This window comes from Cryptotermes secundus, unplaced genomic scaffold (assembly GCF_002891405.2).
Source record: "Cryptotermes secundus unplaced genomic scaffold, Csec_1.0 scaffold318, whole genome shotgun sequence".
NCBI lineage: Eukaryota > Metazoa > Arthropoda > Insecta > Blattodea > Kalotermitidae > Cryptotermes > Cryptotermes secundus.
In genome coordinates, this window is record NW_019730108.1 from 3,053,880 (window position 1) to 3,067,259 (window position 13,380).

General features: G+C 43.4%; 2 protein-coding genes across 3 annotated transcripts in view; one reads left to right on the forward strand and one right to left on the reverse strand.

The window, feature by feature from the left end:
- LOC111866095 (5-formyltetrahydrofolate cyclo-ligase) overlaps positions 1 to 13,380 on the reverse strand; it is a 42,933-nt gene that overhangs the window by 17,143 nt on the left and 12,410 nt on the right. Inside the window, exon 1 of one of the 2 annotated variants that reach the window (XM_023854678.1) lies at positions 2,209 to 2,270. The exons of the other annotated variant lie outside the window; for it this stretch is intronic. Within the exon in view, the coding sequence (XP_023710446.1) occupies positions 2,209 to 2,256 (48 nt within the window). The 5' untranslated portion in view covers positions 2,257 to 2,270. Of the gene's footprint in view, positions 1 to 2,208; positions 2,271 to 13,380 lie in introns of those variants that run through there. 2 annotated transcript variants of the gene reach the window in all.
- LOC111866094 (transient receptor potential cation channel trpm) overlaps positions 2,364 to 13,380 on the forward strand; it is an 89,036-nt gene continuing 78,019 nt past the window's right edge. The window contains exons 1-2 of the mRNA XM_023854677.2: positions 2,364 to 2,531; positions 9,397 to 9,532. Coding sequence (XP_023710445.1) covers positions 9,497 to 9,532 — 36 coding nt within the window. The 5' untranslated portion in view covers positions 2,364 to 2,531; positions 9,397 to 9,496. The remainder of the gene's footprint in view (positions 2,532 to 9,396; positions 9,533 to 13,380) is intronic.

Here is a 13,380-nt window from a genome sequence, read left to right on the forward strand (position 1 = left end):
TGGCCACACCATTCATCGGAACTCTCCAGAATGCTCCTTGAATCAATTCTTGACAACTCCGGCCTGATGACACGGTGCATTGTCCTGCTGGAATATCCCATCGTTGTGGGGGTACATGAAGTCATGAAGGGCGGCAAATGGTCACCAAGCAGTGTAACATAGCGGTCACTGGTCAATGACGTATTTAGGTGGACGAGCGGACCCACCTCATGTCACGTGAACAAACCCCACACCAGTATGGCTTGCATGGTGCCTTGTTTACAACTGGGGTCCATGGCCTGGTAGGGTCTGTGCCACACCCGAACCCTACAATCCGCCCGAAACAACTGGTACCGTGACTCATCGGACCACATCACATGTTGCCAATCCTCCAGGGTCCAATTGGCGATGTCACAAGCCCAGGTGAGGCGCTGTGCCCGGTGCCGTGGTGTTAACAGAGACACTTCAGCTCCCATATCCCATGGAAGCTAAAGAATACTGCGCTGACCTACTGGATATGCATCTGGTACCTCCTGCATTGAATGTGGATGTGATTTCAGCAAGTGTCGCTTGTCTGTTACCATGGACAATTCTAGCTAGACGCCGCTGGTCATGATCATTAAGCACCTGTGGTCGGCCACTGCACTGTCCACGGTGGATGGAAATGCCTACCACAAGGTACTCCTGGTATACACGTGATACCATGGACCGAGGAATGTTGAATGACCGCACAACTTCGGAAATGGAATGTCCCATCCGCCTGGCACCCGCTGTCATGCCCCATTCAAATTCCGATAATTCACATCGGCTTGCCATGAGCAGACTGGCCGGTGTTCAACCTGACTCACGAGAGAACACCTCACAACTGATACTGCTCTGGGCATTCCCAAGCGGTCAAGGGATGGTGGCGTCACTTAAAAATGAATTTACATACTGCTATCCCATGACTTTTGGCACTACATTTATACTGATCAATATCTTTTATGTGTACAAGATGATCCCTCTGAAGCCAGTGTTCTGAAAAGCATAAGATGGCAGGCTTTGATAACCATGAACTCAGCAATTCATTCAAATCCAATAATTTGTTACCCAGACTCTGAACATTATGGTGTAAAGTACCCAAATCGTGAAATGTTTGGGATCCATCACTACTGGCATTGAAGACAGTCTGATGTGGTGGCCAGGGCGTGAAGCTGATAACGATAACTAACCTCGATTTAGTGATGAGGACAAGAATGGTGGAGCTCTTCCTCTTCATGGAGTGGTGCTTAATAATAACGCAGAGAGATGGCTTTTCCTTCCCCCCCCCCCGTTCTTTCAACCTATGTAAATCTCACGGTGAACGGTGGGTCGGAGATAAAGCCATCATTAGATGAAACCGAGAAGCGGGTTGTTAACCATTTGGGACCGACCATGAGTTCAGTGCAGGAGGTGGTAAGTGGACATGAGAACAAACGAAAAATCTGTGGCCTGTAGTCCGCAAGCGAACTATACCGACCGAGTGACCGCCGCTTGTCGGCGAAGTTAGTGCTAACTTTTGCGGATAGAGGGTGTCGCGTGGTCAGCGCAAAGGATCCCCACGGCCGTTAATCTCGGTTTTCTAGTGAAAAAGTGTCAGCAACTACGCTGTCAATGGATGTGAAATTATTTACCATCATCCTACCATTCGACGCTGTCTATCCAATTACATCGCCATATAGCAACTACAAATATAGTATTTAATCTCTTTGTCACCTGTGTGAGGATAGCAAAGCTCAACATTCGCGCTTCTATGCGTCAGTGCGTACAGTCATGCACGGTCATGCATAACCGGTCATAACGACTCAGGCATCTTTAGTTAATATTTCTGCCAACAGATGGCGGTCATATTCTGGTCGAAAATGTCTGTATAATTCATTGTACCTTCATTATCAATTATTTTCGATTGTTTATTGTTGGATTTAGGGTAATTGCTTTAAATAACAAAGCACAATTAAGTGTTTGTATATAATAATTATGCTATCACCAATATCATTCACTGTAGACAAGTTTCTGAATGTTGGTTCCGCAGTAAAATGTACAAATAATATATTTAGAACATTTAAGTTAAATATTAATTCGGTAAAGGTAATAATGACTTATCGAACGACCAGCTCGTTCCTATAAGCAACACTGATGTAATGTCAAATGCGGTGTTTATGACAGAAATGAATCTGATTGAAAAACTTGATGTTTATCCAGGCTACTTACATAGTTACTTAGGACATTCACTTGAGTATTTAGGTTAGACACTGACATACCAAATGAATGGGAAATTTTATAAAGCTGCGTGGGAAATAAAGTGGAAGCGCAAATGTTAACTATCGATTAATCGAAGTTGAAGCATCTGTTTCTCGTCAGTTGCCGCATGGCAGATGTATTGTGTTGTCCGGTAATAAGGGTTATAAGATGTAGTATAAAGTTGCAGTTGTGTGTAGATACGAATGTTGCCTCATAGGCATAGTAAGCAGTGTAATAATGTGTTTAACACAAGGAAGATAGTTACAGTTTGTGCTGGATTTGTAAAACGCTAGGTAAGAGTTTAATTTTACGTTGCTTGCCAATTTGTTAAATATTTTTACAGACATGTAATATTTGTATTACTTGTTACATTGCATTGGTGAAATAATTGGGAGAGTGTTTGTAAAAGAAATTGTTCAGGGAGCAAAGTATGCCATTTTATATAAGATGTATTTATTGTTACCGTTTTTGTTAAGAAAGACGAGCGTTCTGTGCAATACGCGACGCTTCATGTGATTAGCATCTTCCTGCTTTTACAGGTTAGAATGGCAAGTGATGCGAGTAGCCTTGGAAGAAAGTGTTAAAGACTGAAGATGTGAAAGCGTTTTCCAGAAAACGTGGTGTTGGTTGGATGTAGAAAAATACATTATGATTAGCTTCGTACATTATATAATTCATCGAAGATTGTTAGACCGATTAAATCAAGGAGGCTGAGCTGGGCAGGAAGGTAGCACATAGTGAGAAAGTAGGTTTGAAAATTCGTTTATAAAACCTGAATGGGAGAGACGACTTCGGAGGCCCATTGAAAACAGGAACCAGATGATGGATTTCCAGAAGTGATCGTGTGAGAAGTACTTTACCGATGCAGATAAGCAGAAACAGCAGCTGAGTAGCGTGTATAACAATGCCAATTAAATTTAAGTGGTTTGAAACGACGTGAATTTGGTCATGGTCATGGCATATATCAGTGTATGACAGCGACTGCACTGCTTGAGGACATTGAGGAAAAACGTGTAAACTCGCAGTCAGTAGCTGGTCTCGTAGCAAGGCGTTTCCTGTGATCCTTCGCAACCAAAAATTCGTCAAAATAATATTTAAAAATACAGATACTACCCCAAAGAAGGCAACTACTTCTCCATTGTTAAGTCAGTGCTGTTAAGGGAAATAAGTAGTGTTTCTTCTGAGTACCATACGAAACCTATACATTGTGGGCAAAATGCAGAGTGTCTGAATGGTGAACAATAATTTAAAACCATCTGTAGTGACCTCGAAGTGCAGTGGATAGCATGCATTTGTGGCAGTTTCGTAAAGATGGACCCATCAATTTTTTCGGCACATTGCTTCAGAAAGGCACCAAGGAGGTTAATCCGAAGGCACGGCATGCGATCACACGTTGGAGGTACCCGGTTTGGATCCCGGCGATCTTTACTAAATTTGAATGTTTTCCTCAGGCCTTCCAACTAGTGCAACGGTGATATATTCTAATATATCACAACGGCTTCCTCCTACATCAGTCAAGATTATACTCGTACTACTGTGTCGATAACGCAGACACACTGATCACATGTACGCCACACAAATTGAGGGGAGATCTTCTGTCTAAATAATATTGTCGCGTGTTAGTGACTAGACACGGGGTTTGGATTGGTAACGGGATTTATTGAACTCTTATAACACGTAACTACAAGTAACTACAACGCGCTCACTAATTCACTCTCTCTACTTCTCACCCCAGTTTGCTGCGACCTCACTAGTTGTTGCTTGGCAGGGAATCCCATCAGTGGGATCAATGGGACTATCTGACGGACATGGACTTTTTCTGACCACTTCTGAGCTCTCGACTGACTGACGGACTGCTGAATTGCTGCCAGCGCAGTGATTCTTGGTTCCAAGTTCCACGGGAATCATGGCCATGTTCAACTGTCTGACGGCTCTGGGAGCGATCAGCCGTCCCAGGCAGCCCCGGCTGTCTGCTGTCGGTTGGTTGGTTTGTCGGTCGGTCCGTCAAATTTCTGCAGGTCTTCGCCAGCACAGTCATTCCTGGCGTCGCTGTCGATATTTATATCCAAGACTTTTGTTCTCTCGTAGACATTTGCGTGTTTAGAAATGGGGTCTTTCTGTGTAGACACTACGTTTGACGCATCGTAGTTTCAGCACGAGTATACGTATACGCGCCGTCACGGCTTCCGGATCACTATGGACTCCGCACCCTTTGTCACTGCACTATAGGAAGTAACATTTATGCAAGATATGCAGAGGTTTTCGGTCAATGCAGGGTTGTGTAACTGGTTATGCCTTAACTTATTTAACTACTTCGAAACCGCAATTAATCCACTGAACGGTCGTAGGCTGAGCGCCGCCAACTATGCTTCATATGCCTACAATACTACGTACATCTTGATTTTCGTGATTTTTTATTACTTTCCCCTGTACCCTGCAACATTTATTTATGTAGTCGCACACGTAAGAAGTTTTTAAGGCCACATGCAATTTTCGGACTAGCGTGCGCATGTAAATATTCACAGAAGCGCGGAGTGCTGTATTCTGCAGGCGAAGCAGTTTTAAGAGGTGAGCGTCCGCCCCATACTCCCAGGTGGGACAGGCATAAGTCATGACTAGGGACCGGATTTTTATGCCCTAATAATCCCTTAAATATGTATGCATTTATGCATCAAAAACTTCCGAAATATGTACCAAAATATGCACATAAAATTTATACCAAATAGTATTAAAATTGCTTTTATATTATTTTAAGACCAACAAATCAATATCTAAGTTCATTTTATGTAATCACAGAACGATTCACGTAAATACGTAAATATACGTAAATACAAATCGTGCAACAAAGCCAACATATTTCATTACAAATTTAAAAAACCAGTGTTACTCACATTTAGCTCTCCGAACTTTCAACTTCTCTTCTGTTGCAGTTCACAATTACTAAGTTTTCCATAGTTCGTCGCCTCATATTGTCTCGTAAGATGTCCTTATAGTAGGAAAAACTTCTTTCCACATCACAGGAACTTAGGGGCGCATGTACAAAAGCCGCTATTTGCTCCACTGTTAGTGATTTTTTACTTGGTAGTTCAGTACGCTTTTTCCTTGGCACTACAGCCCCAGTGGGCCTAGGCCTACCTCCATGAACTTCCGTTCACTTCGGTTTTTCTAGATCTTACACAGACGGTAGGACTCCTTGGGCGAGTGATCAGCTCGTCGCAAGGCCTCTACCTGTAGACAAACACAGAAAAACGCACACAAACATCCATGCCCTGAGTGGGATTCGAACCCACGATCCCGGCTTCCGAGCGAGCGAAGACAGTGCATGCCTTAGACCGCTCGGCTACCGTGACCGGCAGTTCAGTACGCTTACCGGCTAAAATTTCTTCAGTTTCACAAATTTGTTCATATCCTGGATTTTTTTAAAGAATGCTGTGTACTTTTTCCTTTACTACTTCACCAACTCTTCCAGGAACCGAATTCAATTTGGAAACAGTGGTTTTGAACACACTTAACGACTGATACATAGTAGTATTGCTATTGCTTGCCTCCAGTGAGGAAATGGCGGATGGAAGATGAGAGAAGTGAGCAGATATATAGGAAAGATTAGTTTCTAGTTCTGCGTTTTTAGTACATCTTGGGCAATTTGAATTGATGCTGCACTTTTGGGATCAAATGTATTCGCGACATTCCTGTTTCTAAATGTTTGGTATAATAACTCGCTGCACACAGCCACGTGCCCCAGCGCGTTAAAATTGGTTCTGGCGGAAGTGGAACGCTCGGTGCTACTGCTTTAAAAGCTTATCTTCTGTATGGACCTTTAACAGATACCTTCTTCACAGAAGACACCGACTTGTCAACAAGTGGAAAATTTGCACGAATTATTTCTGCAACACGGTGCAACCCATGGGCAAAGCAAGTCAAATGTGTCATATTTGGAAATATAACTTTAAGAGCAGTACCTGCTTTTTTATCATATAACTTGGGGCATCAGTCACAAAGAGCAATACGCTACCAGATTTTTTGAGAAGTAGTGTGTCTGGAACGGGGCCCACTTAGCCTCGTGAGGATAATTGAGGAGCTGTTTCAAGGAAATAACGCCTCCGGTCTAGAAAACCGAAATTAACGGCCGTGGGGATTCTTTGCGCTGACCACGCGACACCGTCTATCCGCTAAAGTTGGCACTAACTTCGCCGACAAGCGGCGGTCGCTCGGTCTGTATTGTTCGTGTAAAACCACGGAATTTGTTTGTTTGCTTTTTGTTTAACTAGAAAGGGCACAAGACAGCAGCTGATGTGCATGATGAAGCCTAGCTGAAGGGTACTGGTGAAAATATTCAGGAATTTCTGCAGTCGCTGCCAAAACCACTGTTAAAGTGTTTCGGGCTGCTTACTACATTACCAGAAAGTACAGACTGTTTTCTGATCACAAGGATCATGTAGAATTTCAGGATAGATCGATGATTATATGTATTCTAATACATACTCTTTTTTCTAACAGATTGCAAATACAGCATTATGCAAATTGTTTTTATTTTGTATAGATAACTTTAGTATAATTGAAATAAAATTTTCAGGGAAATTTGTAGTGAGCAAGCATTTTCTCATGCCATCCTAACATTGCAGCCGCTCGATTTGCTCTCAAGGAAATTGTAAAGCCACCACCACCACCTTCTCAAAGTTTTAACTTCGTATAAGGTATTCTTTACGACTGTCGTGTACGACACAGTGTCGAAATCCTGTCCATAACCCTAGGATTCGTCTTGTCAGTGGCGCCTACCGCACGGTCATCGTAAGAGAATATGTGTGCCAGAACGCCTCCCTCTCCTTGGAAACGCAGCCCCTTCACCTATCCTGTGATATGGCATACGACCCTACCTACCGGGTTAGGTTCGAGCTGAATGCGCACACAGCTTCCCAAGCTGTGGTGCATTGTTCAACCTTCTGAGCATCTTTGTATCCACTTGTTGCATATCGTGTCAGATGCCGACTCTACGAGGCAGGTAGTTTTCCCAGACACGTAACGTCTCTCACATCCTGTTACAGATATTTTGTGGAACTACATTCCCGGTCGTCTGACTATAGAACTGTATATACTGACGGGTCGTTGTACCAGGCTTCGATTGGGTGTGCTTTTGTATGTGGAGAGCAGGTTTTGTCCTACCGCTTGCACAGTTTAAGCACCGTTAATTCGGCCTAACTTTACGCCATATACGCCTGTGCTGTTAATTTGACGGCAATTTTGGCATTCCTCAGGATACTAACGAAATTGCCAAGGTCAGCACCAACTGAAACCTTACATAACCAGAGAGGAATGCCGTTAATAAAATGTCACATGAAAAAGTTAGCTAGGGCGCTGTATCGTCAGAAGTAACTGACCGCTGAAAACGGCCAAATCGAAGAATTAGGGTGTTACTATCGATATCTGCGTCCCCTGTCCATGCTTGCACAATAATCCTCTCGTACGGCAATCTGAAGCAATACAAAAGCAAACACTTGGCTGGAATGGGTCTCAGTCCGTAAATCGGTCGAGACTCCCCCCCCCAATCTTTAAAAGAGCTGAACAGGCAGCTAGAATTCTGAAGGAATTCTAGAGGGTCCAGTTCAACAGCCGTCGCATCGTCCTGCTGGACGACCAAAGAAACGGAGATGACCAGCAAGAAGACTGCAGTGATCTGTAATACACGATCCTTTGTTAATTAAATGACCGACAAACCTCATGTAACATGTGACCCCCCCGCTCTAAAACTATTGGCGTACGAATAATTACAATATATGGGTGTACAGGCATGTAGACTTTTTGCGCATGTCACGAAATTGTCTGTTGCTCATCCAAAATACGCACATGAAGCAGTGTGAGACATGTATTTTTTTTTGTCCTCGAATAAAGCAACAGCCAGATAAGGACTGACATTGGGGTTTGTGTATATAATGCCGGTTAACATCCAACCCTTTACCTTTTTCACTTCTTAAGGCGCGTCCACATTACTTGTGCTTGTGTGACTCGCTATGCTCGCGAGTAATGTGGACGATATGACAAGTCACGAGACAAGCAAATTTTAAAATTTTAATTTTAAAACTATAGCCAATAAATTACAATACAACTACAGCCTATACACACTACGAGTAAATATACGGATCCTCACGCGCCGAAACCTGGGGAGCAACTGAAGTAGTGTGGACGAAGATTTACGAGCACAAGTAAAAACCAGACGAGTCTCCCGACGAGCACGAGCAAGAGTAATCTGGACGCGCTTTTAAAATAATACCCTCTCAAACCTACCTCTACCAGAAGGAAGAGTAAACACTGCCTTGGAACCTTTAACGCTGGAAAATGTTTCTGTCCCCCTCCCCCAAGTATGGTCTCTAACTACCGCCTCATATTTTCTGTTTCTCTTCCCTCTCCAGTTTTGAAAGGGCTAATGATTCTTGGCATTCACTGAGTAGGAACGAAATTATCATCGGTTTCCACCTGCCTCCCAGTGCTCAAAAGGACCGGGTTTCGTTTTCAAATAAGGCTTTGTAATGATTGTGGGGCATACCGAGCGTCCATTGCACTAAATCAGATCTAGTGGCGAGGTTAATAAGGCGTGGAGCGTTGTCCACTTCCATACACTGCTCATCAACGTTCCATAGGTGTTTCTCGTACTGCGTTGCATAGACATCTGTGTTCGTATAGGGCAGGGTGAGGCGAGCATCCTAGTTCCCCATTTTGTTTCGGCTGTGTTGCACTCATGCCGTGAGGGCATATAGCGGGAGTGGATATTCACCGATCCCATTTGGTCGGCCACAGAGCCATAAGAGAAAGATTCCTGCCCCTGCCTGGAATTGAACTGAGGTTTTATAGACGGTGATTGTTGGTATGAACAATATATTCCACTGATGGTGCATAAACGTTTTTTGCTTGGTTGAAATAACCCGCCTGACTAAGAACGTCTATTTTGGTGGGAGGCACTGTCTGGGCGATGAATCATGGACGGGTGTTTGCGAGGGCGCGAAGTAATGTAGCTATCGGAACATTTGAATTCAGTATCAAATACTTCGGCCGTTTTAGAAGCAAAGTTGGCAGTCTTGAGAGTTTTCAAAAGTTCTGCAATTTGGAAGATTAGTCTGCTAATTTCTTACTGTGTGAGAGATTTTAATTTTTGTCTTTTTCTTTTAGATTGCGAACGAGATTGTGTTATCAGCAGAGGGAACGATGCTATTCATTTCCCTGGGAATCATTTCGGCAGTAACCTTTGGGTCCAGAGAGACAGGGAGATATGAAGTCCAGTAGATCCCCTGCCGCCAAGAAAGTGGTAAGTTGAATTTTAATATTATTTTTGGTTTATTTAACAAAATTGTCAGCAGCTCAGGCAATATAACATCAAGGAATCGGTGGTTAGTGAATAATGAATTTGACATATGTCGAATGAATCCGGCATTGGCGTAATTTGAGGTAATGTTCCTGCATGTGCATGGAGGCGCTAAGGAAAACCACGAAATACCTCAGTCTAGATAGCCTATCTTCGGCCGTGATTTATGTTTCCGTTAAATTAAATTAAACGGATGCTGGAAGCAGCGTCATCAGCAGCGACATGATGCTCGAGATGGTTCAAGTTCGTATGGCAACAGGCGTGACCAGAGTGGTTTGAACGGCTGTTGTACTGCGATGTGGAAAGCAAATGGAAAAACTACCACATTATCAGTTTTCCTGGATAGTCTCTTTCCAAAAACAGAGATACCATGTATGCGAGATGTTTTCTCTGGAGACAAAACAAACCGGAGGGGCGGATAGAAGTGACCAGAAGACGTAAGAAGATGCTGGATGACCTTGGGGACAGAAGAGGATATTTTTGTTTGAAGGAGAAAGCTTGAGATTGCGTTAAGCGGAGGAACTGTTTTGGAAGAGACTGTGGACCTGTCGTGTGACAGATTACTTATGAATGGATGAATGAATGAAATTAAAAAAATTGTGCAGTTTTGTGAGGAGTTTGAAACTTTGTCAGTGGTTAAAATTATGGTTAAGACTAAAGGGACGTGTGTCGTTCGTTTATAATTTCAGGTTCATTGTGTCGCTGGTTGTTGTTATAAGTTGTGCTGGGTAGGTCGTACTTATATTTTTCATTCGTGCATCCTGTTGTGTTACAATATACTACTCTTTATTGACCGTCACAACACAACAAACAGAAAAAAATCGATTTTATCTTGTTTTATGCAATAACTTTTAGTTTTTATATAATCTGACTTATTGTATTTTTACGCAAAGTATTTTCAATGATTAATAACACTGTATCCAATTAATATACTGCAGTTCAATGATGTATGTTTGTTAATATGTGTTTGCCTGATGATGGCCGTTAGTGGCTCTAACATGTAGCGAAACCATAGCTGGGCCCTGTCCTTGATTTTTTCTGTTTGTTGTGTTGTGACAGTCAATAAAGAGTTGCTTCTTATATTGTTTCTTCGGTACGTGCTGTTGGTGAAGCTGTTGTTTATGGTGCTGTGGCGAACTGCTTATATTTGAAATATAGAAGCTGTAAACCGTAGATGGATGTTGTGTTGTGTGTATTGACTTCCTTACCTATTGCCTGTGTTGATTTTTGCTATGTGTTTGTGGTTTGTTGTTGAATTCGTTAAATGGACACGCGGTAGCGTAGTTGGTCGAGACACTGGACTACAAGCCGGAAGGTCGCGAGTTCAATTCCCAGTGAGATAATTGGATTTTTCAGTTGAAGTCATCCTTCCGGTCGCACTATGGCCCTGGGGTCGACTCAGCCTGTTACAGAAATGAGTACCAGGAATCTTCCTTGGGGAAAAAGTGCGGCCGGCGCATAAGGCTGACAGTCCCACGGCCATCTGTGAGTCGATTGTCTAGAAAATGGGGGAGCCTCGACACCTCATAACCCTGTGGGCCTCCACAACCTGTTACAGGGATAGCATTACCTTTACCTTACCTGTTGAATTCATTGTGATTCAGTGAATAGTGCATTTCAGCGTACTTTCCTTGTTTTCAAAAGATAAAACCAGGCGTGTGGGATTACTTTGTTGTCTTTGTGTGTGTATGTGTGTTTAACAACTTTTGAACGCCTTGACCGATCTTAACATGGTATTGCCACGTGTCAGGGGTTCCGTGACTAGTAATAACGGGTTCTGGATTAGACGATTGAATGTATTGACCCCTTCTTTTACGTTCACTTTTAATTACACTCGGTTATAACAACTACCGGTCAATAACTGCCTAAGACTCAATCCATTTCTTACTAGACTACGAGTGTCTTCTCTTCTACTGCGACTGACTTGGTTCTGATTTACGAGTCGGTCACTTCTTCAGCTTCCGTTGTCCGCTGGTTAACACTTCGCAGCTGAACACTCAACTCATCTACTGAATTTTGAGGTCTCTTACGAATGACGAATGAATGATTCCGAACCAGAGTCAAGAGTCGAAGTCAGAGTTACTCTACGACTGAGCGGCCTCCGTAGTCTAGAGGTAACGTTCCCACCTCATGACTCGTAGTACGCGGGTTCAAATACCCGGCGGAGGTCGTCGAATTTTTAAGGGCGGAAAAAGTCAGGGAACAAGTCCTCCGGGAGGAACTTTAAGCTGTGTGTCCCGTATCGTAACTTTACGGCACGTAAAAGAACCTCATATCCCCAAAGGGGATCACTGAGCCAAATTCCAGGACGTTTCCCGCCCAACAATAGTCTCTAAGGCCTCTGATAGATGGGGGAAGCATTATAGACACCGGTAAACAAGTGGCCGAACTCGCTTGCTCGGCGGGACTGATGGTACGCACCATTTATCGGTAGGGTATAGAGACTGGTAGAATATCATAGAGGGAAGCACAATAGATCAAACTGGTCGCGGTGCATGGGGAAACCCACCCTCTCTAAATAACTAACTAACTACTCTACGACTGGCGGGGAACCGCCAGTCAATTCGTCTTGGTGACAATTCCCTTGAGACCCACGACCAGAATTTTTATTGTCCAGCTGAACACTTGCGGATGTAACATCCTCTACAGTTGCTGCTGGTTCTCTCCAGCGAATTCATTCCCAGGTCCGAGTACCACGAGACACATGACCACATTTTACCATCTCAGATTCGAGAATCCTCCAGTCTGGAGGGCCAGGTCCCCGTATTTATATTCCCCAGGAACAGGTTGGCCCGGTTGTATCCCCAGGAACTGGGTTCCATTTTCGTCACCTCCTGCTACTCGCAGGGCTACGGTGGAGGTATTCGACCTCGCCTCCGCACGGGTTGCTCTTATGACTCATAATCAGAGTCAGAGTCATTTTACGACTGACTATTTACCGCCAATCGGTTCATCTTGGTGCCCATTGAGACTTTTTTTCGAACTGAACTTATAGCCCTTATGTATGTAATATCCTCTCTTATGAATATGCCTGGCCCTACAGCGTGTTATTGAAATTCTTCATTTTGCGCTATAAACAACTTTACATAGGATGTCCGGATGAAAGGTATCCAAAATAAAAAATATATTTCTCGGAAACTAATTGTCATACACGTATCCGGTTTGTCATCGGAAAGTAAAACTTGAAAATTTCTTTTTTCATGCCCGACTTACGCGCATGCGCCGCCACATTTTTGCCACCATGTTACGTATCACCTGGACAGAGAGATGGCTGGGGTATGAATTGGCAGAGGTGGACCAATCGCTTGGCCTCCTAGGTCGTCAGATTTAACCCCAGTGGATTTTTTCTTGTGGGGTTATGTGAAGAACATTGTCTGCCAGATTAAGATCAACGACCTTCAACACCTGAAAGCCCGCATAAGGGACGCTATGGCTACGGTAACACCAAACTTGCTTCAAGCATGGATATTTGTGCCGCCAAGGGAGCCCACATTTAAATTTATTGAGAAAGTTGTATACGCAGAAAAAAAACTTTGATAGTTTGTAATGGTGTAACCCATTAATGTGTATAATAAATTCTTTCCGAGATATAATGATTTTGTTTTGGATACATTTCATCCGGACGTCCTGTACAACCTCTCGTGTAGTTTAAGATGTGTCTCTGAGAGATGTAAGTCTTGGAGCTGCGTACCGAGCTCTTAAGCAATTTGCATCAAATGATGTGACTTTGAGCGGCATATGAACTGTAGCAGCCATTTCGTTGCATTAAGTCAAGTATCAGACTCGTAATC